The sequence below is a fragment of the Phoenix dactylifera genome, chromosome 9 (assembly GCF_051530095.1).
Source record: "Phoenix dactylifera cultivar Ajwa chromosome 9, Ajwa_hap1_PhDact_Kaust_v1.1, whole genome shotgun sequence".
Taxonomy (NCBI): domain Eukaryota; kingdom Viridiplantae; phylum Streptophyta; class Magnoliopsida; order Arecales; family Arecaceae; genus Phoenix; species Phoenix dactylifera.
This window is the reverse complement of record NC_143198.1, coordinates 20,279,140-20,304,059: the sequence shown is the minus strand read 5'-3', so window position 1 is coordinate 20,304,059 and position 24,920 is coordinate 20,279,140. Positions and strand designations below refer to the sequence as shown.

Here is a 24,920-nt window from a genome sequence, read left to right as displayed (position 1 = left end):
TAATTTATAATTATCAATTTGATTGATAACTAGCAAGTTGAAGAAGGAATAATTGCAATTTGATTGTAATTTAATTTAATTAATTGGATTTAATTAATTGGACTTGATCATATTAGACACGAGTCCTACTTGGAGTAGGATTCTAAGAATCCTAATTAGATTAGGATTTCAAATTAAATTAGAGTCCTACTAGGAGTAGGATTTCTAGAGTCCTAATTAGATTAGGACTGAAATTTAATATATCCTAATTAGATTAGGATTTCTTAAGTCCTAATTAATTTTAATCTAATAAGTTAAATGACTCCTAATTGGATTAGGATTAAAGAGTTCAATAGAGTCATGGTTCAATAGAATCCTAATTAGATTAGGATTTGAAGGGAAAGAAAATGGGTTCACTTAATCCTATTTGGAATAGGATTAGACCCACCTTGTAATTGACCCCACCCCCCACTTAATTTGATTAAGTGGGGAGTGAGATAGGAAGGGAGAAGAGGGAGGGGCACCCCTCCCTTGGCCGAAATCACAAAGAAAAGAGGAGGGGCGTACCCCTCCTCTTGGCTCCAAAAGGATAATCTTAAAAAAAAAAAAAAAAAAGGGTTTGCCGTGAATGAGGATTTTTGGACTCTCTCCCCTCCTCCTAGGATATACGTGAAGCCCCCTCTCCCTCTTGGTTTCAGCCGCATCAAAGAAAAAAAAAAAAAAGGATAAGGATGGAGCTCCTAAAAAGTAGGAGCTCCATATGCCTTTAAAAAGAGGATAAAGGGGGCAGCCGTGAGATGATTTTTTCCTTCCCTTTTGAGCCGTGAACAGCACCCTCCCTTCCCCTGAGGTTTTCAGCCACCAGCAACAAAAGAAAAAAAAAAAGGGAAGGGTGTAGCCCTTCCTCCCTTGCTGTTTTTGGTTCCAATAAAAAAAAAAGGAAAAAGGCTGCAAAGGGTTTGGCCTTCTTTCTTTTGATCCATCCTTCTTCTTTCTCCTCTCAAGGCAATCAAGAGTTGGTTCAAAGAAGAGGATTTCAGCCATTAAAGTTTTCTCTGCAAGGAAGCTTTCACCCTGGGGAGATTCAAAGACTTAGATCGGTCATCTGCCTCGTGTGGATGCCCGTAGAGGCCGGACGCGTGTGCGGCTTCAAGCGAACCTTCAACAAATACCACGATCATCAAATTTGCGGTGATCATCTACCCGCACAAGGTGAAGATCTGATCTTCCTAATTATATGAAAATGTTTTAATCCTAATCTATCTACGAACGACGATTTTTGAAATATGTTCATGCGATGAACGGGATCTCGCACATACCTTCCGCTGTGATCAGAAAAATTTTTGATTTTTTCTGCGGCATGGGTGGATCCCAACAAGGGGGACAAAGCTCGACCCTTTTTCCAAGGCTAGAACCTTTAGCTATAATTAAATACAACAAGTTAACTAAGTTACTTAACTAGAGAAAATAATTAGGGTAAAATACTATAATCTGTATAGGTATAGAAATCGATGCTGCACTTACCTGCATCGATGGTAAAAATAAAATTTCTTTACTGCATTTTGTGCACAAAATTTCAGAAAAAGGACAATAACCTTTTGCTCCAACTTGTGGAATTGTTTTTAGGAAATTAGAATTCTCATTCCATTTTGATTTGAATTATTAAAGATTTGAATTAATACAATTTTATCCGTAAGTTTCATATAATTTAAATTTATTTAAACTTTCTTTTTACTTCAAGCAAAGTTTATTAAAATATTATCATATATTTCTCAATTTGCCAGGCTCAAAATATGCACATTGATAATCATCAAATACTCTCCCTTTCATTTTTCTGGGTTAAGGTCCAACACCAAAATCCTTCTTAGCTTGGCATGGGTAGCTCAATCCCCTTCAGAACGACACATGTAGTCATTTCTCTTTTCTTTTTCCTTTCTTTCTTTCTTTCTATTTTTTTAAAAAAAAGGGATAATAGCCCCAGCCACGCACAAGGTTATTTACAAATTACAAAAATTATATCATCTTGTTACCAAATTTCCTTCTACACATTGCTGATCACAAACCTATCATCAAGAAGCCCTAAAGAATCCTGGCCTCCTTTGAGTGCTACAGGATCAAAAAACAGGGACTTGATCATATTCTTCTTCTCTTGATCTGGAGCACCCAAGCCATCTCCCTTATGGTATGTGCAATGCGATATCCGTCCAAGATTTATGGCTGCATTAGCAATGTATCGAGGGAGTGGATGGCAATCAACAGCTTCTTTGTTCAGCTTCTTCCATGAATTAATGATTAAATCTTGAATGCCATTGCGAGCAACTGCCTCGGATACACCATTGTCTTGCATGTAGCATTGGATGGATGTTGGAGTATCACCTCTCTCTAACTCTGCCTGCATTTATAAAATATACAATTCATTACACTTAGCATTGAAACTTTGGTCATGCAATTATACCCATAGCATTTTTTTCTCTCAATCTCTTCCGTTTTTCTTGCATTGCCAAGTGCTCACATGTTAAACGTGTCCATTTAAATGATCTAACTATTGGAGAAGACAAGGAACGGCCCTATCCATATGCTGTCCATGGACAAATCATATGATACCACGTGTAGAGGTCGCTAAGCCTGCCTCTACCAACTGGATGGCCCAGTGGACCGAGATGGGGAGAGAAATCCACAGTTTTGCCGGGTCGCCAGTCGAGGCCGATACTTATCTTGAATTATGGTGACCTTATTCTTATCCAGTACAGATTTTTCTGAATATGTTCTGACTTCACTTTAAAAAGAAAATTTGGAAAAAAATTAATGATGCAGGACAATATGCTACCTAGAATGGATCGACCGCATCGGCTCATAATTCAGAATAAATTTGGAAAAAAAACAACTAACAGAGAAGAGATGCTAAAAGAAAAAAAAAAATAGGAGAGAAAAAAAATATTCAAAACTAAACCACACAGAAAGGCTCTCTCATGTGCGTAAAGGACAAAAAATAAAAAAATCTGTTGTATATAGAAAAACTAAGTAGAATAAAACTTGAAATATAATTCTAGTATAAACCAGCAATAATTCTCAGGAAGCCCTTAGACTGATCAACATATTCTAGCCCTGTGATTTGTTGTTAATTATTACGTACTTAAGTTTCTCAGAGTGAAAAAGCAAAATAGTCATAAAATTAGCATTGCTTACCGAAGAAGTGGCTAAATCATTGCAAAGACGAAAGATCTCGGATGAGGACAGGAAGAGGCTTGGATAGGTCTTCAAGCACTGCAATGCCTCCTTGGTTAGTCTCTGCGTTGATAAGAGGCTAGCATGGACTAATAGGACGCAGCCTGACACTGACATCCGAGCATTGTTTAGATACTCCTCGAGGGCTGGTTTGTAGCCGTTGTAATGCCACTTTGCCTCCGTTAGGAAGGCGTTGAATAGGTCCTCCCACTGAAACAATTATTGCAGGTGTCACATAATTAATTAGTCATACAACCTTAGTAAGCCTCCGATGGATACCGTTTGTTACTTCTAGGATATAATTCTCAATGAGGAATGGTAACAACAAATTATCTTATTCTTCGATTTTTTTTTTTTGTTCAAATTGGGAAAAGAAGATCAAGGGAGCTAATGAAAAATTAATATTTCTGAGGTTTTTTGTTAGGAAATATTCGAAGCAAAATAAATTAGATGGAATAACTTGCTAGTTGCCATCATGTTTAGACATAGTTTATTTTAGATTATTTGGGGTATTGTCATTATTCTTGTACTAAGAAGCTAGTGTAAAAGAAGGATAGGATGCTGAATTTACCGCTTTTCTGAGATAAGGAAGGGCATCCCAGCCCTCTTCTCTATGTATGTGATCCGCCACTTCATTGGTTGTGTTGTACAAAGCTGAATACAAGATTTTCATATACTCTGGAAAGCCTTCCATTGCATTGGAGTCCCACCTATAAGTAGAATTAGAAAAAAAATTATTATGAAAATTCTATATAGTTATAACGAATAATTATTTTCTTTGAAAATACAATGGTTATTCTTTGGCTATTTATATTTTTAGTTTGAACTAAATTTATAAAATAATTTTTTTGTCTAGAAGTAAAGGGGGAAGGAGTAAAAGAGGTCCTTATTTCAAGAATAAAGTTATTTCAGCTCCCTCATATTGTCATTGTTGTAATGATTGAGGGCCTCATCTAGAAAAGCTAAGTAAAAAATGTTGAGATCTTTGGCCTTATGCAAGTACCTAAGATTGCATCCTCACACACAATTAATGCATGAGCAAACATATTCTTCCCAGGCCAAGAATCTAAAACCAATTATTTATAATTATAAATACTATGATCAACTCGTGGTCATCTCAAAAAGTTGTGCTAAAATATCACCTAGTCTACAAGAATTGTAAATTAGGTCCGCTCCAACACCATTTATAAAGATTCAAGTCCTTCCCAAAAAGACTAATCATAAGTTATTATTCAAATTCCTCAGCCTTGTAGAAGTACTTAAGATTTCCTCAGTGCATACTGATGCGAGAATAAATGTACACCCATATGAATTCTCAATGTTATTTCAGGTGTTGACCAGTTTGAATAGAATAGTTATTCCTAGTTATTTTTGTTTTGTTGCTACTTTTTAAACCCATTTGGCAGGAATAAGGCTTATCCCACACCTTATTCCTGCTTTATTTTGGAATAAAATATTGCAGCCTAAAATTAAATAAAAAAATCCTTCTAACCTCTGGACAGCGTTGGTGAAAAGGTTAAGCTCTTCCGGTGTTCCGTAAATATCATAGAAATCATCTATAATTGCTACCAAAGCAAATGCTTTAGTAAGTTCCTCTCGACAATATCCAAGATGCGGCTCGAATACAATTCCAGTTGCAAAGAAGAAGTACTCTATCAATCGATCTCTAGCAAAGCTCAATTTATCCCCAAGGCCTACATCTTTCCACCACCTAAAAAGAGAAAAGCAGAAAGTTCATTAGCATGATTAAGAGGGGATCAAATTTACAAAAGGCTTCTATTAAAACAAAATTACAAAAGGCTTTGCACGTCTTTAATGTCAAAGTTGTGATAAGAGAGAAGAAAAACTAGCTAGCCAAGTTAAGATTCTAATGGATGTAGTCATGCTAGAATAGTACGATGTATCTGGCTTACCAAAAAAAGAAAGAAAAGTTAAGATGCTAAGAACATCTAGGAAATCAGCAGTATGCCTCATCAGATAGACAAGCATCAACTATCTAGTAATGAAGAAAGGATAAATATCCTACAAAAAGTAAACATAGTGAAAAAAAAAGAAAAAAGAAAAAACACAGAAATAGGGATAACTTAAAAGAAATAAGACAACAGCAGCTAAAAAAACAAATAAAATTTTCTTTCTTTTTCGTAGGTGTAAGAAAGAGGAGTTACAATCAATTTCTTGTCTATGAGAAACTTTTGTATTTTGTATTGATGTGCATGTTTGTTTTTTGTTAATATCTTTATGATAACTTTTACCTGTAGAATATAAAGAAATCAGTTTTCTTTTAACCTAAAGAGAATCCAATCAATGGAAAATCCAAATGAAAATTATAGAGTGAAATCCTAGAACTAATAATAACAATAATGACATGTCTTGTTAAGCTAAGACGAGTATATGCTTACCTTGTCAGTTTTCTAATTTCACTTTGGTGTATGCTTTGCACTGTGTTGAAATCGACCTTAGCAAATTGAAGAAGCATATGGTCCATGTTTCCATCTCTTTCATACTGATCTATGTGCCATCTTGCTTCCAACCTTGGAGTACTCCAGTGCAAAGGAAGATCCAAAGGTAGAGAAACTTTTCCCTTAAGGTGTGGATCCATCTGTAGCTTGAGATCGCTGAGATATTTAGTTGTGAAAATTCTTGCTTCATCCAGCAGTGTTTCTCCTTCAAAAGCAAGATATGAAGCCTCATGTAGGGATAACAATGCTTGAGTGTCCCTGAGAAGGCTTGCCTTGAAGTTACCGTTCTCTTCTTTCAAGCTACTGAAGATGTCTGTAGGATGCAAGCGTTTACTAGTTAGACTATAGGATTAAAATTATAGAAACCAAAACTCGATCGGTATTACAAAGACTTCAATAAAGGCAATACCAGCTTCTCATGCACTGGCGAGCTAGCCCTATAGTTTCCTTTGTGTTAGTTAAATCTATTCAGAACTATATTATGAAAGGGCAATGGCTTGCTAAGAAATAAGCATATATTGATATATAATACTTTAATCTGTTTCGACAGTGTACCTTGCAACATATTTCCTAGACAAGTTTGAAATGTATGAAAAGTTTGGTCAGGATACAAATTCAGCAGGGTGACCTCATTATTTCAGGAAAAACAACAACAACTGAAGGAAAATTATACAACAACAGCAACAAGAAAAAATTCCTAAGCAAGCATATAATGTCTGAAAATGAACTCAGTTACACGTACAATACATGTTCTATCATGGCCAACTCAGTTATACGTAAAAAGAAAAAGAAAAGATATCTCTAAGGGTTAGAAACCCACTAATTAATACTAACAAAAGCAATGATATTCAATAATAAATTCGTTAAGTTATTTGAGACTTAAAATTAAGTTCAAAAGCTAATTGAACTTAATGAAAATCCAAGTCCTTTCTAGAAACCATAAATTATTTCTGAAAAGAAATAGCAGCATGCATGCTAGCTCTGATAAATGTGAATCCAAATACTTACAGGCTACAGCATAGGATATGCCACCGGCGAACAGATCTCAGAGATTCCATCATCAGCATAATTTTTTAAGCTATTTGGTGCATTTTTTGCACTATATGTGTCATTTTATATTGCACATCAGCAATCTAAGTCAAGGAGGCCTAAGAACTAACTAACTAGAAGTCCAATGATGTGTCATTGAATGATATACCAAAAATCATACCAAAGATTGGCATTGACAGAACTTCTAAGATCTTATTAGTTGTGTGCTGTCCATATATTATCTAAAAATTTTACCCATGTTTTTTTTCTTTTTCAAGGTAAAAAAATCTTACCCATATCAGTAGCTTATCATGGCAATGAAAGATACTCAATATGGCAAGAGTCGTTACCTGGGGAAACAGGAAACCCGTGCTCTCTAAGCAGTCTAAATAGCAAAGACATGGAGTGGATGTCGTCTTTGAACAATGTGTTTGCCCTCTCAATGGGCATCGAGCCAAGGGCATCCTTGATCTCCTCCTCAAAGTGATAACCCACACCAAGACGCTGCAGGACGTCGACCAGCTTAAGTCGAGCCACTGGTTCAGCCTCCTTGGATAGCAAGTGCCTCGTGTTCTCCTTCAACTTTTCCAAGTGTGTCGTGTGTGTCCCGTTCTGCACCACCAACGATCAGGTCAGCAATCCATTACGAGTATGGAGGTGAACGAATTAGGTCAGTCAGCCTTCTGGTCCACTAGTGGGTCCGCTAGGATTAGAACTTGCCTTCTAGTTTTTTTATTTTTATTTTTATTTTTTTATGTAACCATGCTAGGATTCGGACGATCCTCTGCAGGGTGCGTTTTGCACCATGGAGAGACCTATAGCCCTTGATAGCTGCCACATCACCTAATCATGAAGATGGACATGTGTCAGATTGGATGCGGTGGATCACATCTCGTTGCATGCCATATATGACATGTTGCTTTCGATTGAATGATATGGTAGCCATCTACAGCTGTACAGCTCGCTGTGGTGCAAAACAGGCACTGCAGAGGATCCCAACTCGACCAGCTCCTTTGAGCCTGTTGCTATAGAGAAAAATTGCTTCTAAACTCCATATTAAGTTCAGCAAAAGCTGTGGACCCCCTACAAGACTACAATCGAGACGGCAGAAAATTTCTACAAGTTGGATACATGGTAGTCTATGACATGCCAACAAAAATCTATGCGTGTGGAAAACATGCTTTTGAAGATTGCATAATCAATAAAAATTTGCCTTGTACCTCGCTTGTAGGAATTTACTGCAACTAGTTTTGCAAAGGGTTCATGCTCTTTGCGACTAGAATATAGCAATAGACTCAAATTTGTGCTAAAGAACTTTGGATCTAGCTTTAGTTTTTTTTGGAAAAACCCGTGTTGACACAATATGGATGTGCGATTTAGATGAAGGGTTATAATTAAGCTAGATCCAGAAAAACTCTAGCCTAAGCCAAGCCCGACTGATGGTCACAACTCTCTCTCGATAGAGATTGAGCTAGGGCAATCACCAAGTCGCCACCCCTCAAAGACTGAAGGGAGTCATAGTCCCATGAGCTAGGCTGATAATTTGCCGATCGCCTCGTCGGAGGTTGGGAACGGACTTGACTTGCCACCACCCAACCTTTGCTCCCGGCATGACATGCGGTGGATGCGAAGCATGTAGAGAGTGCCATTCTACTAAAAGGTTGGGTGGTTGCTTGAGCTACTTCTACTGTTTGGACTGTTGATCTTTTGATTGGCTTGCCGGAGCCCTTCTAACATCCCCTATGTATTTATACACACCTGAGAGCATATGAGATTTTTTATTTTTTTCGTCCCAACAGCGATGTGCTAGTTTCGGGAAGGCTCTCCTGGATTCAGCTTGCTAGTGGTAGATTGGACCCACCGTGGTATATCTCTTGCCAACCACACGTAAGGAGTGGTCACGTACCGCAGTGCATGGATGTGTGGTGGCAGATGACCTACATTGTGGACCTTACATGGTCCGAGTGGCCTACCGTGTTCGGTGGTCAGCGTCCCGTGTACTTCCAACTCTACTGGCTTTGGATTTGATTGGGTTAGTAGATGCAGACACCTACGGTGAAGGATCAATTATCTGTTCAGTGGGTCCCATTGGCCTAAATTTGCCCAAATTTGTATGGTCCAATGCAAAGATGTGTTTGACTCGCAATCGGAATCAAATCGAAATAAAAATCAAAATGGGATTCAAAAGTTAAGATTAAATTTTGGTGGGTTGGAGCACTTCTATTCTTCCTTTGAATCGATATGGAAAAGAAACTCTCGCCAACCAAATGGCTGGAATAAAAATCACTCATTCCTATTTTTATTATAGAATCTAACTTCTCTCAACCAGACATATCTTCTTTGAAAAATATGAATTGCATCTTTCCTATGAAAGAAGAATTCAATTTTCTTCGCACAGATTCTTGTCAGACCATGCAATGACTATTTTGAGATTTGTGCAAATGGATAAAAGAAAGAGTTTAGAATGCTTTAAGATCTATGTGGATGCAATTCGACGGCAGCAAAAGAAACAATCATTCTTTCGTGCAAAAGATACAAACCAAGCCCGCCTTTGAGCGGTATATGGTCAAAAGAAAGCATATACCTGATCTACGTCCGTTTGAAAGTTATGCATGATATATGGTAGCTCCATGTGTCACAAATGAAGCTCACACATCTGAGTTCATCAAATTACTTGGTTCCAATTTAGTCACCTACCTCAACCATACCCATATTTTGAAATAAACTAATAATTTAAGATTTTTATTTATTTATTATTTTTAATATGAAATGAAAAATAGACAATATATAATAAGAAAAACAACATCATATTCTGTTTGCATAATTGTTTATTGAATAGCAGAGTTAACATTACTCGCTAGAGTAGAAATTTGATGAACAACAATGTATCCAACAGTTAATTATTAACTTTATTTTACATCAGCTTGTCTTACAATAAAATAATAATCAACTAATGCTGGTTTAAGTTTCTGTTAATTATTAACTTTATTAATTTGGATAACATTTCTCTCAATAATTAATTTCGATAGCGCGAGAGGTCTCCAAGACGATTACGGATGAACGGTCACCATTTTAAGGCATTGGTCCAGAAAAATTTTGGTGGTCAATAGCTCGTAAGGTGCAGTCCACTGAAGTCGTTGTTGGTTCCTATCATCCTATGTTTGGGGACTTGTAGAATTTTGTGAGGTTTTTGGTGAAATTAATCCTACAAAAGTATTGTTCGATGAGCATTTTAATGGTTAATAGCTTGTAAGGTGCGGTCCACACAAGTCGTTTTTGGTTCCTCACATCCAATATCAAACAATTTTATCTTTTATTTTTTGAGAACTGGAATGAGAAATATCTTGACCGCAATCTGAGTATATTATGATTTCAAATTAACCATGGCTGGAAGGGCTGCAAATTTTTCTAGGTTCATGTCGATTGCTTGTTGTTGCTGTTAAAACCCTACCAACCACAAAACCAAGGAAAAAATTGCTAGTGATGTGCCTTCATGGTGACTGCTTGTCAATTGATTGAAGTAACGTAGATTCCATTGTGAAATAGATACATAAAGAGAAACAAAATATATTTTGAAATATATAATAATTATAGTCGTAATAAAATCTAGGTCTATTGAACTCAAAATGATTCGCATCTCTCTCTTCCACTTAAATCTTTGTGGTGGGTATAGAGCCATGGCTAATGTGATTTCAAGCAAATCAATTGTTAGTTGGAATCTATATTCCGAACCCGGTTTGCCTTGGGTTCAACTTGCACCACCAAGAATTTATGGAAGGGCTCCCCTTTCTTATACATGGAAGAGTGTTTCATCCCATATGATGGCAGCATCATCATAAAAATAATTTATTTTTAAAATAAAAGCTAATAGTTGTGCTTCAATAATTCAATCAACAAAAATTCAAAATTATTATATACTTTAAAGATTTAAAAACACTTCTAATCTTGTGCAAGCACATTAATGAAGAGAAAGTAGTACAAAATTTTGTGATGCTTTTGCTTAAAAATGAAAAAGAAAAGAACAAAGACATTTGAGACCTTCAAGTTCTCTATTGAATGCTGTGTGAAAAGAGAAGTGGACTTGAAGGGAAATCTCCTCTGCTTTCCCCCACCCTCATTTTTCTTGTACTTATTTGTCTAATCTGAAAACATTCTAATTGTTCTTTCAAACCAGAACTCCTCCCAATTTTAACTCTACTTTTACAGCAAATACCAAATTGCCACTTTGTTATCTTTATATATATTTTTTTCCCTTTAAACTCACATGCATGACACATGCCTAATACTAATTTTCATTAAACAAGAAACATAAATTGATCTGAAATAAACTTTTATAAATTATTCTATTCCAAATTTGAATTCTATGGCTATATATATATATATATATATATATATATATATATATATATATATATATATATATATATATATATATATATATATATATATATGTGAGCATACATCATTACTCAAATATCTATATTTTAGTTTTAGATAGAAACACAGTAGACATGCAAGCACCATTACTTGAAGCAAGGGCCTGCCCACATAGAGAAGGGTGCCAAGTAGTGCAACTAAAGTATGATCAGCCATGTGTATAATACTGAAAAATGATTTATCCATTCTATCCTTGTTAAAATAGAATCACTTGATACCAAGGTCCGCAATCTTGATATCCAGTACCATATTAATACCTTATCAGTTCGGTATGATATAGTACGGTACGGTATACTTCTGCACCAAAATAATTTTTTTACTCATTTTCTCAATTTTCACACTGATACGCCTCGGTACACACCGATACGCCTCGATACAGGACGTTACACCTCGGTACGGGCGGTATGGAACTTGTACCTACTTATATGTGTTTTATACTAATTTTCTCGAAATACAGTATAGTACGTCCTGTACCGAGTGGTATGAGAGGCTTTGCTTGATATAAAAGTAATTAAATTTAAACACATGATTTATTAGATTTAAATATTTCAGGATCCAATTATTCATTCAAGGATCTCACTTTGATAAGTTTTGTTGATAAATTTGAAGTCTCATTCTGTGAGAGAGCAAGTGCACTTTTTCTCTATCAGTTAGCCTTGGACCAATGGTTAATTCTCCTCTCCTAAGAGAGCTATTTCGATTCACGATACCAATAATCATTGTATTTTCAAAAACAAAAAAATGGTGCACCGCTATCTGAGTGTTTATAATAGAAACATAAATTAGAAATTGTTGAAACTGTTATTGACCGCTATAACAAGATTTTTTTCAATCCATTGACTCGAATCTGTTAAAACGAAACTAGAAGAAGATAAAAGAATCACAAAAGTATTTAATTAATTTTTTAAAAATAGCTTGAAAATCAAAAAATTATATACTAACAAGAAAAATACAAGATGGAATTTTAGAATTCATCTTGTTAATTATCAATCATTTTCTATATTTATTACATTTAAGTAACATTTCTCAAAAAAAAATCTAAAATCAGGAAAAAAATCATTTATTACTGAAATTCTAAAATGCATGACAACAAAATTTAAAAAATTTATTTGTACTTCAGAACATCTATTGATAATTTTTTTAGAACTTTATGGAAATTGAGAATTTTTGAATTATTTCTTGAATAAATATCAATTAAATGATTATAAATATTTTCAAGAAGATATTCCAGCAATAAGAATTGGAACACGTGCATACTACAAATGCAAGCATGCTACAATATTTCAGGCTCACACTTCGTCACCCTCTTTATTGACGTCTGCCCAACACACTATGGGGGTGTTTGGTATGGGATGATCGTCCTAGGATCAAGGGTGATGTGAGTGGAGGTGATGAGATCACCGTGTTTGATTGCACTATGGTGATCCTACGTGGCGGTGATCTTAAATCACTTCCACTCCTCAAATCACCGTCCAACCCAAAGATGGGATACCCGTCCTAAAGGTCAGAAATCCAAGATCACCCTAGGACAGTGATTTTGAGTTGAAAATTAAAGACAAAAATACCCCTCAATTTAGCAGAAAAATTGATATATTAATATACTATCAATGTATTATGTCAATGATATATATATATAATATTATGTTAATATTATATATTATATTATAATATATTACTAATCATATTATTATCATATTATTATTGAAAGATAATTTTAATTATAGTGGAAATATATTATTATATTTTATATTTATATAATAAAAATATTTAATATATTACTTCTATTTACCTTATTTTTCTAATCAAAATAATTATTAGTATTAAAAAATCTATTATAAGTATAAATAAAAATATTAATTTTATAATAAAAAATAACATATTTTTATAAGATTAATAATTTGTAGGAGTAATAAATGTATTTTTATAGAATATATTAATAATTAATATATTGATAAATATATTAATATTTTATTATAATATATTTTATATGATTAATAAATATATGATAAGGGCTACTAAAAGTAGAATATGTGACAAAATTATGGAGCTATTATAGGAATTAGCATATTGACTTAAATTTTTTATTCATAAGAATTAAAAACACATAAAAAATCTATCTAAGATATATCAGGGGTATTTGTGGTATTATGTGGTCGGTGATCTTAGATCTCGGTACCATACCAAACAAGTTACTCATGGATACCTGGAGATTTTTAATTACTGGACCATGGCCTACCAAATATATTGATCTTAGATCACTGGAGATCAAATCATCCCAGCATTCAAATCACCGAAGATCTTAGATCACCATGGTGAATCTGTTGGGGTTACCAAATGCCCCCTATGGGCTTGGTCTAACTCATAGTTTTACGGGCCAAATATTACTTTTTTTTCCTTGATTTTTGGTAGGAAACCAAATTTACTTCCTCAAGAACCGGGCGTTATGTTATATAACTATTTTGCCACTAATTTAGTCATGGAGAGGCCCATGTGGTTGTAACTTGTAAAACATTACATTCATAATCTTCTTTTGATGGAAACTTGAGTTTCGCATTGACTGCTTAAATGCAAGAATTTGCAGGCGGAGAACCTGTACACAATATAAGTGTGGGAAAATTGAACCAAGGATTAGAATTCAGACAAAACATAGTTTTGCCTCAATTGCCAAATGGCATTTGCTGACCCGATGGGAATTTTTTTTTTTTTTTTAGCGGGGTGGGGGGGGTGTAAACCATGACTAATTAATGAGAGTTAGATGCTATATTCGTAATCCAATCCAACAAGTTATATAAATATTTATGGACCGCATACCATAGCTATCTCGTCGACTTTTTCGGATGAAATGCTATGTACATCCCGCCGATCATGGAATCTTATGAGATAACATACCACGTATAGTCCATCAATTTTTTTGGTGGCATACCATACACATTCTCATCAATGATGCAATCATGTTCCTTCATACACATACTGTGATGCGAATAATGTTGCATTCTCATATTTTTATTCTTAACATTTTTATTTTATGATCCAAGCTCGCATTGCAAAAGCAGCTTATTTAACAGTTAATGAAAAACTCCTGAGACTAGTTATGACATGCTACGTACATGGCCACAACGGAGGCTGGTCATCGTGCAATACATGGAAGACTTGGGGAGCCGTGGATTCATGTTCAACAGATCATTACTTTAATTTGTAACAATTTATTTGCGTTATATGCTGTAGAGGAGTGCCAAGAACTTCATGGAGCCAAAGTAGTCCACTGATCAAACTGTAAGCGGAAATCCAGCTAAAGGAGTAGTGAGATGTTTTGTAGATCCTGCAACGTACGTACTTTGCATCAAAAGACAAGAAAAACGACTAGGAGATGTGCTAGATTTTGTTTTGAGACTCCTTAAATTGGATCATCTCTCGCACATGAACGAGCATCGCTATCGAGTGTATAGTTCTCCACTCCTTTAAGGCCGCGGGCCTACAACTTGTTAACCTTCGACTTCCGAACCCAAAAGATAATTAGGAGTGTGGTCGCAGCATCGGACGGTCCCCTACATCGTCTCTTAACTCTGTTCCACTTCCTAAAAGATCTCACGAGGCCGGTTTTCTCTAGCTTTAGGGGAGTTAGGGGAGAAAGGTTGTTCGATCGGAGGGGAGCCAGGCATGTTGCTATTTGACGTGGTCCTTCCCTACTTGCTATTTGACTACAATATGTCCTTCCCTAAATGTCGAGCCTGCGGCGCAACATATCCATACTCGACTGAGCTCGCGAGCTTTCGAGCCGAATATTTTGCTATTCGAGCTTGGCTCGAAAAACTGTTTGAGCTACTCGAGCTTGACTCGAGCTCAGTATTAGCCGAGTCAAGTCGAGCTTAAATAGCTCGCGAGCAAATCGGCTTATTTGCGCCTCTAGATCACACCTTAGAATTTGTCTCTCTTCCCCAACGAATACACGCTCGCACACCCAAGCATCAAGCCATTTTTCCCTGGTGGGCACTGGGTGGCGGTGAATTATATGTACCAAGGCGGGGGTCAATAAATAAACCAAGGAAAGTTACTCCAGTTGCCAAAACCAGCCTTGTAATGTTACCGTTATTTCTTTAATTTCTAACGAGATGGTTCTAAAAAAATTTTAAAAGCCTTTTATGATATAGGTGGCATGAAGCACACCAATTTGTTATATGCAGTCAACTTACCATACAAGAGCATAAGCTGCATAACTGAACATGAATGACTTGCAAGCGGATGCATATTCAAGTGGCACGGATGGCTGGAGTTGGAGAATGAGTTTTTACCTGCACCGCTGGTTAGCCACACAGCTGATGCGTTTTTAGGTTGATTCTTATAGTACCCTCCAACGCTCAAGTGAGTAAAAGGGCTTTAGAGAACAGCAGAGAAGGATAAGACTTGAAATAAAAAAAGTAGAGAGTATCATATTGCATGGTATGGTGTAGTATTCGTAACTGGTACATCAAGCTCTTTTTATAGATATGGACTCTTGAGTTCAAATGAAAAATACTCTTAGAGCTTGTTTGGTTCGCGGGAAGCATCTTTTCTCAAAGAAATATGATTCTTGAAAAGCAGATTCCTAAAAAGATGATGCCTAGAAAAGTACTTTTGGCATATTTGGTTGATCATGGAAAAGTGACAGATTTTCAGAGCGCTTATATTTGATTGACCATCCACTTTTCTGAAAAAAATTATGTGTAATTATTACTATATCCTTAATAAAAATTGGGTCTTTAATGCTTTGGATTAAATAAGGATCCTTGATTTAATGCTTAGATTCACAAACCTGCCCCTCTTATATAAGATCAAAAAGGCTTCTTCTCTTTGCCTTTATTTTTTTTCTTTGAGAAACATAGTTTCTTTTCTTCTGTGACCTAGTTTGTATTGACTTGCCTCCCCGAGTTTCTGGGCCAAGAGCATCCAGCTGGACTTCAGCACCCTGCTCAGAACATTGAAGATTGGTGGACAGTGAATTACATGGGGAGCCATCTCCAAGAAAGAACATGATTGAATGTTACAAGGACAGTGAAATTATTACTAAACAAAGTCCTATTACTGATAACAGAACAAAAAACACCAGCAGTAACAGCCATTGATCGATTTCTCCGGTGATCTGGGACAAGGTATATTCTCCTGAAAAGAGAAAGACCCGAGAAAATTTACAAATCAGTGCTTGGGGAAAAACCTAGATCAGAAGAAATCCAAAGTTCACCTTATTGAACTCGAAATTGTTGACGATTTGTGGTCCTTCTAGTGTAATGTAATCCGGAGTGCTGCAAAGAATAATCAAACGATTTCAAAACCATTTTTTTCAAGAAATTTGAAGGAAAATGGAATTAGTAGAGAAACTAGAGGAAAACTCCATTGATCTGGGGGGACTACCTGAAGAAATCTTGGCTAAGGATGCAGTCCTTGTCGTTCGCTCCTCCGTCATCAAGTTCGAGGGCGGGCTCACGGCCATCCTCGGCTTCAAGAAGATTTTGGAAGCGGGAGGGGGGATCGGAGGACATGGAGTGGAGGGGGAGGAAGGAGACATGGTCGAACTCGACGGTGAGATCGCCGGTGGGAGTAGTCGCCTCCATTGTTGCCGCCACCGCAGATGAGGATCTCGGCCTCCCTCGCCTTCGCCCTTTTGGGTTTGCTAGGGTTTTGGCCTTCATCTGCTCCTCAGAAGTGGAGAGAAATCGAACTCCTTTGAGCCGGAGAAGATGAGTGGGGCCTAAGTTAGTACAATGGAGGAGGATTTGAGGGGCCTTTTTGGGAAAAAAATAAAAATGTTTTGATTTTCGGCTCATTAGAAAGTAAATTTTCTATGTTTCTCATTGGAAAGGCTTTCTCATAAAACGTGGAAATTATATTTCTATAGAAATACAACTTTTCTATCTCTCTCCTTTAAAAACTCCAACCAAACAAGATGCATCTCTTTACTTTTCCGTTGACCACACTTTTCCTCCTTATTTTCCCGCGAACTAAACGAGCTCTTAATCTCCCGGCCTAGGAAGACTAATCCAACTCCCCCCCCCCCCCCCCCCTCCCTCTCTCAATGCCACATGTCAGCTCATGATTGGTAAATCGGATCCATGCACATCATACACTAATTTGTTATATGAAGTCAACTTACCTTACAATAGCATGTTTTGAACATGAATTACTTGCAAGCGGATGCATATTCAAGGGGGCATGGAGCGTGATTTATGGCTCGATTGGAGAATATGAGTTTTTACCTGCACCATCTGGTTAGCCACACGGCTGATGTGGCTTTAGGTTGATTCTAATAGTACCCTGATAGGCCTTGTTGTCAAGAGAAGTGGAAAATGGCCGAGCAAGGTACCATATATGAGCTTATAACATTCTGAAAAAAAAAAAAAGATTTAATATGCCACGGGTATGAAAAAAGGGAAAATTAATTCAGCATCTACCTAGACATCTCTTGTTCTATTCCCTTCTTGATGTGCTGTCCGTAGAGCAGCAAAGGTATCATTTACATTCCACAAAAAATTAGGAATTAAGTTTTAAGATATTCTTCAGTCTGGCATTCATAAGCCAACTGTCACAAACTCTGAAAGAAGGCTATTGAGATAAATCATTTGTTCCAACATCCATTGAGCATTATGCTTGCCTTGCCTTGCAAATTAATAGGTAATCATTCTTCAAGAAAATGTGATCCTTGGTAAGCTCTTTTCATTGGCCTGTAAAGTGGATATTTTACCTTTCTGCCAGGCCTTGAGCATGATATCTAAGGGCTTTGATAGATGACAGAAACATATATGAATGTCCTAATCTTAATGACCTCATATGTTTAAAGGGAAGAAGAGGGATTCTGTTGAATAGGATGGAATATCTAATTCATGGCATGCATGAAGTGATCCGAGGACCAATTTGATCAATAATTATTATAGCCTCCAGTTTCCTCACAAAAAAAAGGAAAAAAAGCCTCCAATAGAGTTCCATTCTACTCCATCCTGATTGTGTTGATTCTAGACCAAAATATGCAATTTAGTGGAAAGAATATCATGTGAAGATAAGAGAAAGCGTGCTGAGAAAATTTTTTATACTATTTCGTATTAACCATTGCAATATTTAAGTATTTTGCAGCCAGATACAGTACATTGGCTATCAAGAAGTAGAATTACACAGGTCACCATGGTGAAGTGGAACTGTAATGGCTGGGAAAATTCATGTAGATAATTATTTCTAAAAAGAAAATTCAGAAGCACCGTGAAGGCACAAGAAGCAATCAGATTTTAATCAAGAAATGGATACCAACATTTTCCTAGTCTATTAACCTCAAGTTCTATGAAAAGATGTCCCCGTTTCTGAGGATTTGTTGACGCCCCTTCATAAGGTGAAGTAGAAGTATATGGTTGAATGTTGTTGTGTAGCCAAAGCATTCCAATCCTGTTGTTATCAAACCTTCCAGAATTTTAACAATGAGGGAATTAAGGAACATCCATGGGAATTAAGGAACATCCATGATCACTACATTATCTGATAATTCAGCATTTTTTTGGTCAAGCTAATAACTCAGCTTTCAATTAAAAAAAGGCACTTGCTATATGCAGGGAACCAGTCGTGTGCACTGTGCATAATCATGTAAAAATTTGTGAAACAATATGAATGGATGGAAAACAAAAATACCATCTGCATACACAGGACTCCGTAATTTCACTCAGTTGTGCAGGGAATGCAAGAAATTTAGGTACAACAATCATATGGCATAGAGGAGGTGATTAAATTGAAGTAGAACATATAAAGTAATCAAGGAGGCTTTCGTGTCCTTGGGGAGAGAATTTTGGTAGATATTAACGAGTTCAAGGACAGTCGGAACATTGCAAAAGAATGAAAATATAACAAATATATACATTAGCAGAACAGGCTCCAAGTGTTCCCTTATAACTATCTAGCTATTTTTTTAAGTATCAAAAATTATATGTTCATTATCTTGAAACAAGCAATGAGGTTTATAAACATATCAGACTTCATAACCCTTCATCAGATTCATTCCGTAGGTGCAAATGGAGGCGCAAAATTAGCAAACCACTAACCTAAACTGATGAAAGATCCTCAAGTTTATGTTGAATCGTTACTCCAATCCCAAGGGTTCCTTACTGATCCTAGATTATAAAAGTGAAAATTTTCTATTTAAAACATCAGGATTAGGATTTGAGACAGCATCTTTTACTTTCTCCATGCAAGCGAAAACTGACATGTTACATGCATATTCTACAGAAGAATCAGAGCTAGGCGGGTGAAAGCAGTACAACAGGACACCTGTATCCCATGGTCCTATAACTTTAAAATGTCAACACCTTTTATTATCTGTTTGAGGCAAATTCTGCATCTAAATTTTAGAACTTATACAAAAAAGACTTTTGCTGCCAACAGATCAATGTTTTGTTGGTAACAAGTATGCCATGAAACATGCAATTTGATTTGAGATTTTCAAAATAATCACAATTTTCAAACCCCTTTAATCCTCAGACAAGTTCCTTCTTCTGTTTTCTCTGTCATCCTCTATGATATCCTATTCTGCTTGACTAAAGACCATAATTAAATTGGAATCATACAAACAGAAAGAGATCAAAATTAATTGTAAAGCGGTTTTTATTTACTCAAAAAACAAAAGTAAAGTGGTTCAGAAAATGGGTACGGAAATAGATTGACTTAACAATTAGAAATTTAAAAAAAGAACCCAACAGATCCCCTTTTTTAACTAATCAACCTACAATAATGCTTCAACACCAGTTTAATTCTAAGTCTCCAGTTAAGGTCCTTCCATCTTGCATAGCTTAGTTGTTTCATGCTTCTTTTCAGAATACAATTATAAGTAACTTACTCTAAGTTTCTATGATTTCTCTTTCTTCTTGTGTTTCCTTCTTACAAATAGACAATTTACAATCATGTTTCTGTATGCAATTCAATATGATTCCAGGCTGGACTCAGGCCTAGTTTTCCATTTACATATAAACCTTCACTGTTTTGTAATTATTTTACATTCATTTAGAGTTCTAATTAACTCTTGTAACCTCATTTCCTTATTTCTCTCAAAAAAAAGAAAAATCTCTCATTGCCTTATGAAAGTTGACTGGAGCATGGTTGATCAAGATAACTGCAATATATTATATATTTTTCAAACACCAATTGCTAGCAATTACTTAGCCCAATAGTCAACCTGTCTAAATTTGTGCGCAGATACTTAAGGCACCTCATTGCACTCTTTTTGGAGGATGTATTTTCGAACATTTAGGACTTGGATAGCAGGCACTGGCACCAAGTATACAGCTCACATTGTGCATCATCAACATAATGAAAACTATGGACTTAATAGTTCACCTATCCACATAACATGGATCGAGACCTCCAGGATTGTTTTTTCATATAATATGATGAAAAAATCACCAATGCCATAAACTGTAAAAGAGCTGTATTCAAGCCTTCTTGTAGCTTGCTACTACCAAAAGCAAAGGAAAATCCATGGTCAAGGATTGCTATAATGTAAATTTGCATCTACCATCCACTATAGCCAAAATCAGCCCTCCCCAATCCCCATCATAAACTACAAACTTTTGACCCAAATTGTCATTAGCCTCTCGAAGTTTCACCTTAAAACCAATTGGACTCCCTTACTCTTTTGTGTTTGTCTGCAGTCATGTGCCGTTACCAGAAATGATCTTGATGGAGAGATGAAAGGGCTGAAAGACCAATCAGCAATGCTACTGGAATGTCGGCATCTACTAAAAGAACATATTATTCCATTAAATCTATTACATATCAGTGCACCTTAGAACCATGTTCTTCCATAATTTGATCAAAGATCAGATCTTTGTAACTTCATCTGATATCTGATATCCCAACTTAGTTTCAGGTTGGAATCTATTTCAAGTAATGTAGGTACTAATATTCCCTAACCATGGTTTTACATATTGATAGAATCTATGCCATGGAATGATGATTGTGTTGGAAATATTTTGCCTAAAACTACTATATCTTTATTTTATAAAAGAATAATCTACTAGAAAAAAAAACAGAAGATTAAAAAGAGCTTGCCTAGATCGAGGAATGTGATATACACTACCCTAAGAATGTGATTCACCCCTACGTACAGGTTTGCGGCAATTTCGTCCCCAAGGTACAACAATCCGACTGCCCGATCCTCCTCTAACGAGCATTATTGCTAGGGAAGCTTGAGCTGACCGACTTCTTCAGTTGTCCAGATGAAAAAGAAAACTTGAAAGAGGTTTGGAAGAAGAGAAAAGAAAAAGGAGAGAAAAAATCGTTGTTTCGCCTCAAGAAGCAGAGAAGTAATGTGAATTGAGTTATCCAAAATACTAAACCTAGAGCCTATTTATAGACTCTGTCCAGTGACTGATACGGTGCAGTGTTTCCAAAGATGCGATGTTTCAGAAACATCGCATTCCTAATAGAAACTAGAAACAATGTTCTTTTCAGAAGAGTCGCAACTCTTCTAAAAGAAGCGTCTAAAGAAAAGGATGAGTTTTAAAGTTTTTAAACCATCTAAAATTTAGAAGATAAAGCCGATATATTTATTTTTTAAAAATTATTTTTTTTCTAAGTTAAAACTCCAACAGACTGCAACAAAATGGTTCTTCCTAGATTCTAAAAGACTTCAATGCACTCAATCACAAACATATTCGATTGGATATAGATGTTACAGGTAGCGTCAGTCTAAACTCCCTGAATTACTACTCATCACAGATATGAAACCACTCCAGCTCTATATCTATGTTTATTGGAATAACTTTCTTCCTGAATTTTGAAATTGAACCTGTAGAAAATAAAATTTAGAACTTTTCAGCTTTGCTATTTCAATTGTGACTGTACAAAACACACAGCGGTTGAATTTACATAAAGACATTCCTGTAAATCAACAGGATTCAACTAGCCTTACATAATCCCCATTTTTTTAGAAAACATAATCTACCAAATGCATATGCAGTACTTCTTTGTACATCATTTCCAACTAAATTGGATTATGAACTGTGTTACGTCATTCCAAGGATTCTAAAAGTCTGTTCTGAACTTCTGATGTCGAAAGTATATAACAGATAAAACTCATTTTCAACTTCTGTAGGCAATGCCAAGCTGAATAAAACTCTGAAAGAACCATTACAGACAGAGAATACTATCAGCTGCAGAATATCATTGACCAGAACACAAGTCGGTTTCAAATTGCATAAAAACATCTAGAGTACATTTTCAGAGAGACAACAGAAACTACAAAAAGCAAAGGGCATGAAGCAATGGTCTAAACTCTTCCGGTTTACAATGCATCACATGTAGGCATCAACAATTTAGACAGTTTATATTTACTACCGATTAAATTATGACATGAAAAAAATTCTCATAATTCATCAATACCTAATGACTCATGTAATCAACAAATTCAAGGAGATTACATATCTGAAAGCATGCAGAGAATATAAAGACAACCATTAGTGCAAAAACGGATAAAAAAAAAGAAGAAAACACAGTGATAATTGGAGGATACAATCTCCATTTAGAATCCACAATTCGGTTTCTCATAAAGATTATGACAGTAGTTTTCCTGAGTCCTGACAAGTTCTATCATCATACGATCATTCTTAAAACAGGCTTACAGGAATGAATTGAGGAACAACCGCCAAAAAATAAGACTTAGAGGGGAAACAAAAGTAAGAGCCAAAAGAGGAAGTCCAGAAGCCAAACCAGACTAGGTGAGGGCGTCAGCACCAGCGACAATCTCCAAGAGCTCCCCAGTAATTTTGGCCTGCCGCTGCCTATTGTAGGCAATCGACAGGGATCGCTTCAGCTCAATGGCATTGTCCGTTGCATTGCTCATCGCGCTCATCCTTGCAGCGAGCTCGCTCGCCAGCGACTCCTGCAAGGCCCTGAGAATCTGGCTGTTGAGGTACAGCGGCAGCAGAGCATCAAGTATTTGAACTGGGTCCTGCTCGAACTGAAGGATCGGCGAGAAGGCTGGTGTCGGGGTCCGGACGGTCTCGCGCTCCACCGTCAGCTTCCCCTCCTTGGTCGTGAGCCGGAAGAGCTCATCGTCGGCGGCATCGACGCACACGCCATTGATATCGCAGATTTCACCTCTGGGGGAGAGGGGGAGGAGGGTGTGGATCACGGGGTCGGACTTGACGAGGGAGACGAATTTAGTATAGAGGAGCTCCACCTTGTCGACCTCCTCACTGACGAATAGGGAGAAGACGTCGTCGGCGATGGCCTGAGCTTCTTTGGAGGTGGGGAGGCTGCCGCCCACGAGGAAGCGGTCGACGGGGATGTAGGGGCGGCGCTGGAAGTAGGTGTTGCCCTTCTTGCCGACGCTGATGACGGTGTAGTCGAGGCCGAGCTTCTTGATATCTGCGATGCGGGACTCGGCCTTCTTGATGATGTAGTTGTTGAAGCCGCCGCAGAGGCCGCGGTCGCCGGTGACGACGACGAGGGCGATCTTCTTGACGGGGCGGACCTTGGTGAGGGGGATGTCGACGTCCTCGGTCTGGAGCTGCTCGTTGATGTTGTAGAGGACCTCGACGAGTGTCTCGGAGAAGGGGCGGCCGCTGACGACGGCCTCCTGGGCTCGGCGGACCTTAGCGGCGGCGACGAGCTTCATGGCCTCGGTGATCTTCTGGGTATTCTTCACGGAGTCGATGCGCCCGCGGAGCTCGCGGAGGCCGCAATGGACGGCGGTCGACGGAACGCGGTGGGAGGAGGGCGAAGGTGATGCCGAGAAGAGCCGGGAGGGGGCGATGAGGGAGCGGGAACAAAGGGAGTCGAAATCAGGGCGAAGCGAGGGTCTGGGAGATGCCCACATTGTGAGATTGGAGCAGGACATGGTTCTAGAGCTTTTGGAGGCCCCCTTCTTCTCTTTTATTCAGAGTTTTTGCTTGGTTGGGAGAGGAAGGAGGAGGGGGGGAAAGAGGGGAGAGCAGGGGAATGAGAGGTGGAGGGAAGGGGTGGTGGGTTGGGGTTTGGATTGGGTTGGGGATAAAGGATTTTGACCGTTGGGAAAGGGGAAGTTGGCGAGTGGTGGTGGCATTTGGAGAGGCTGCTGTCTTGAACTAATCCGCTCCGGCATTCCCTTCCCTCACATTGTCTCAATGCCATCCATACCAAATTTAATTAGTACATCAAAGGGTAGAAAAATAAAAAATCCACGTTGAGCACTATGTGGAATATAAAAAATATTAAGATTTATCGGAAAAATATATAATGATTAGCATGAAACTACTTCGAAAGTTGCTAAAAATCAATTCCATTACTGGTGAGAGACTACTAAAAGACAACTAAGGAACAAATCAAGTTGTTAGAAGTTAATTCCTTCCGTGGTGAGAGAGCAACAGAATACAATTGAGGAGTAAATCATGCCTAAAGCTTTTTAACTTAGTGATTAATGTTTTCAATATTTTCAACACCTAGTTACATTGGATCCTCAATTTGGATTTGTAATTTGCTGATTTGTGCTTAATAATTGTGTTCATATCAAAGTCGAGTTGTCCTAGAAGTCCTAGTTTATTTGGAGTTCAAGAGTCCTAGATTGTTTGGAGTCTTGTTTATTGAGTCCATGTGTCGTTTGAAAGAGTCCTAGCTTATTTGGACTCTTTGTCCATGTGTCTTTAAAAAGTCTTAGTTATTTGGAAGTCTTAGTTGGTTTTGTGGATTTCGTCAGTTGATTTCATCGGCTGATTTCGTCAGTTGATTTCGTCGGCTAATTTTGTTAATTGATTTCATCCGTTGATTTCATTAGTTGACTTCATCAGTTGATTTCGTCAGTTGATTTCGTCA

The 24,920-nt window shown here is 37.2% G+C and overlaps 2 protein-coding genes across 9 annotated transcripts; both read right to left on the bottom strand.

Moving 5' to 3' along the window:
• Positions 1-1,783: 1,783 nt before the first annotated feature.
• On the bottom strand, positions 1,784-8,408 carry LOC120108351 (alpha-terpineol synthase, chloroplastic-like). Its single transcript, XM_089925382.1, has 7 exons — positions 8,177-8,408; positions 7,043-7,304; positions 5,604-5,976; positions 4,697-4,915; positions 3,776-3,914; positions 3,166-3,414; positions 1,784-2,371 (listed from the first exon to the last, which is right to left on the bottom strand). The coding sequence occupies exons 1-7, from the start codon at positions 8,339-8,341 to the stop codon at positions 2,021-2,023; spliced, it is 1,758 nt and encodes a 585-aa protein (XP_089781508.1). The 5' UTR covers positions 8,342-8,408; the 3' UTR covers positions 1,784-2,020.
• A 7,626-nt stretch (positions 8,409-16,034) lies between these two features.
• Positions 16,035-24,182, bottom strand: LOC120103898 (ATP synthase gamma chain 1, chloroplastic-like). 8 transcript variants are annotated; one of them, XR_016396448.1, is made up of 5 exons: positions 22,839-24,182; positions 16,515-16,851; positions 16,345-16,405; positions 16,171-16,265; positions 16,035-16,071 (listed from the first exon to the last, which is right to left on the bottom strand). XR_016396448.1 is itself a non-coding variant. In XM_088704374.2 (2 exons), exon 1 carries the CDS (start codon positions 23,968-23,970, stop codon positions 22,843-22,845), a length of 1,128 nt encoding a protein of 375 aa, XP_088560500.1. In that variant the 5' UTR covers positions 23,971-24,182; the 3' UTR covers positions 18,170-18,545; positions 22,839-22,842. The 8 variants fall into 8 exon arrangements, 4 of the variants coding, with proteins under 4 accessions (XP_088560500.1, XP_026656950.1, XP_088560502.1 ...); XR_016396449.1 differs by having other exon boundaries at positions 16,189-16,265; XR_016396447.1 differs by having other exon boundaries at positions 16,035-16,265.
• Positions 24,183-24,920: the final 738 nt, after the last annotated feature.